The sequence below is a fragment of the Solanum tuberosum genome, unplaced genomic scaffold (genome assembly GCF_000226075.1).
Source record: "Solanum tuberosum cultivar DM 1-3 516 R44 unplaced genomic scaffold, SolTub_3.0 scf00152, whole genome shotgun sequence".
NCBI classification, from domain to species: Eukaryota; Viridiplantae; Streptophyta; class Magnoliopsida; order Solanales; family Solanaceae; genus Solanum; species Solanum tuberosum.
This window is the reverse complement of record NW_006239078.1, coordinates 715,288-718,068: the sequence shown is the minus strand read 5'-3', so window position 1 is coordinate 718,068 and position 2,781 is coordinate 715,288. Positions and strand designations below refer to the sequence as shown.

Below are 2,781 nucleotides of genomic sequence, written 5' to 3'. Positions count from 1 at the left end.
CCCCCCACCCCCCCCCCCCCCCCCCCCCTTATTTTTTTTCATAAAAATTGATTCTTTTTGGTTGATGTTGTGTGTTCTTGATTTTTTTTCCCATAAAAATTGATTCTTTTTGGTTAATGTTTTGAGTTTTTGATTTTTTCCCCATAAAGATTGGTTCTTTTTGGTTAATGTTTTGAGTTCTTGATTTTTTTGCCATAAAAATTGATTCTTTTTGGTTACTGTTTTGAGTTCTTGATTTTTTTTCCCATAAAGATCGGTTCTTTTTGGCTAATGTTTTGTGTTGTTGATTTTTTTTTTTAGGGATGTGATGCTTCTTTGTTGTTGGATGATACACCAAACATGCTTGGTGAAAAGTTAGCTTTATCTAATATAGATTCATTGAGGTCTTATGAAGTTGTTGATGATGTTAAAGAGGCTTTGGAGAAAGCTTGTCCTGGTGTTGTTTCTTGTGCTGATCTTTTAATCATTGCTGCTAGAGATGCTGTTGTTCTGGTAAATTTTTCAAGTCTTATCTTTTAACTTACATTTCCTAAAAGAGGAAAAAGATCATTGTTTTTTTATTACTTTTGTGTGTGTGGGGTTGTGTGGTGGTGGGGTGAGGGTAGGGGAGGCAGGGGAGAGGAGGAGGGGGAGGGGGCTCATTTGTAAGTCTTGCTTTGGAGTGCCGCCGCCGCCTCCACAAGGTACATTTGGCGTCTATTAACCGCTATAACTATATGAGTTTTTGCCTAGTAGCGAGGATATCGATTGGGGGGTGGGGTAGGGCGGCGGAGCATTACAAGTTCGATATAAATATTTTCCCATTAAAATTTTTAGTAGGTGTTTGGTTATGATTTGTTTGAGATTCGAAAAATAAAAATTATTTTAAAGGGTATTTTTGAGATAAAAAATTTTAAAGTTTCTTTTTTGAGTGAAAACTTGAAAATACTCCTAAAATATATTTTTCATACTTAAAATTATGTATTTTCAAGCTTGATAAATAAATACTTATTTGAAATTATCTTTAAATATCACGTATTCCAAATATTCAATTTATTCATGAACAAACAACTCTATTTAGATAAACGACAAAGAAATCACTTTGTATTTTTCGTCCCCCTCAAATATAAGGAAAACAAATAGTACTTGATTAGTACCCCTTCCATCCCAAAATAAGTTGTTTTTATAATAATTCAAGACTAAAATTAGTAATAGTTTCCAATTATACCCTTACATCAATTCTCAAGAAACATCTACTAATAAATAAGCGCAACTTAGTCAAACAATCCATTATATTTACTTGTTTTTTTTAATGAGTGTGAAATGAGCTAAAACGATTGCTGTTATTTGTTTTTATCTTTGTACTCATCAGAGTGGAGGTCCATATTGGGAAGTAAAGTTGGGAAGACTAGACAGTTTAACAGCAAGCCAAGAAGACTCAAACCAAATCATGCCAAGTCCAAGATCAAATGCAACATATCTCATTGATCTTTTCAGTAGATTCAATCTCTCTGTCCAAGATCTTGTAGCCCTCTCTGGCTCTCATTCCATTGGCAAAGGAAGATGTTTCTCCATTGTGTTTAGGCTATACAATCAGTCCGGCTCGGGGCGTCCTGACCCTACCATTGAGCCATCTTTCAGAGAAAAGTTAGACAAACTTTGTCCACTTGGTGGTGATGGGAATGTGACTGGAGATTTAGATGCAACACCTGAGCTGTTTGATAATCAGTATTTCAAAGATTTGGTGAATGGGAGAGGGTTTTTGAATTCTGATGAAACACTTTTTACTAACTCTATAACAAGGGAGTATGTTAAGGAGTATAGTGTTGATCAAGAAAGGTTTTTTAAGGATTTTGCTGAAGGAATGGTTAAGATGGGTGATCTACAATTGGGGCGTCCTGGTGAGATAAGACGCGATTGTAGGGTGGTTAATAGCTATCGACCCCGTGTTGAAGTCTTGTTTGAAACTTCAAACAAAAAAGGGTAAAAGTAAAAGTCGCTTTTGTTAGTTAATGATAAGGATAGTATAGTAAGTAGATTTGTTTCTATGTATGTTTGATGGTTGGCTATTGGGGTGCCTTAAAAGATATATTGTAACTTATAGAAACATTATTAGAAATGAGAAAAATAGGCCAATCACTTATTAATGTGTTACATTTTTTTTGTTGTTGCAATGTTAACAATATGCAAAGGAAAAACAGGAGTCTAAATGAAACAACATGATAAGTGAGATAAGACGCGATTGTAGGGTGGCTAATAGCCATCGACCCCGTGTTGAAGTCTTGTTTGAGACTTCAAATAAAAAAGGGTAAAAGTAAAAGTCGCTTTTGTTAGTTAATGATAAGGATAGTATAGTAAGTAGATTTGTTTCTATGTATGGTTTGATAGGTTGGCTAATTGGGGTGCCTTAAAAAGATATATTGTAACTTATAGAAACATTATTAGAAATGAGAAAAATAGGCCACTCACTTCTTCTTTTTTTGCAATTTAACAATATGTCAAGGAAAAACAGGAGTCTAAATGAAATAACATGATAAGTGAGAATTCATATAGACACTTCAGACTTGAGTTTGGAATTGAGACGTAGAGTGGTTATGAATATCTAGTGGTACAAAAGTCATCACCGACAAAAAAAAATAGCATAGCAATACACAACAACTACACGATTATCCAAGCACGTAACTATTTATTTATAAAATCAATTTTGACTCTTAAAAGTTCCTCGTTAATACCATTGGAATCATGGAGTGCCTGTTTAATTAAAGAGGTTTAGACAATTGCTTGCTTGTAATAAGCTACATT

General features: G+C 34.1%; 1 protein-coding gene across 1 annotated transcript in view; it reads left to right on the top strand.

Annotated features, from left to right (window-relative positions):
* The window catches only part of LOC102590326 (peroxidase 17), a 2,548-nt gene extending 415 nt beyond the window's left edge, over positions 1-2,133 (top strand). The window contains exons 2-3 of the mRNA XM_006353151.2: positions 301-492; positions 1,352-2,133. Coding sequence (XP_006353213.1) covers positions 301-492; positions 1,352-1,966 — 807 coding nt within the window. The 3' untranslated portion in view covers positions 1,967-2,133. The remainder of the gene's footprint in view (positions 1-300; positions 493-1,351) is intronic.
* Positions 2,134-2,781: the final 648 nt, after the last annotated feature.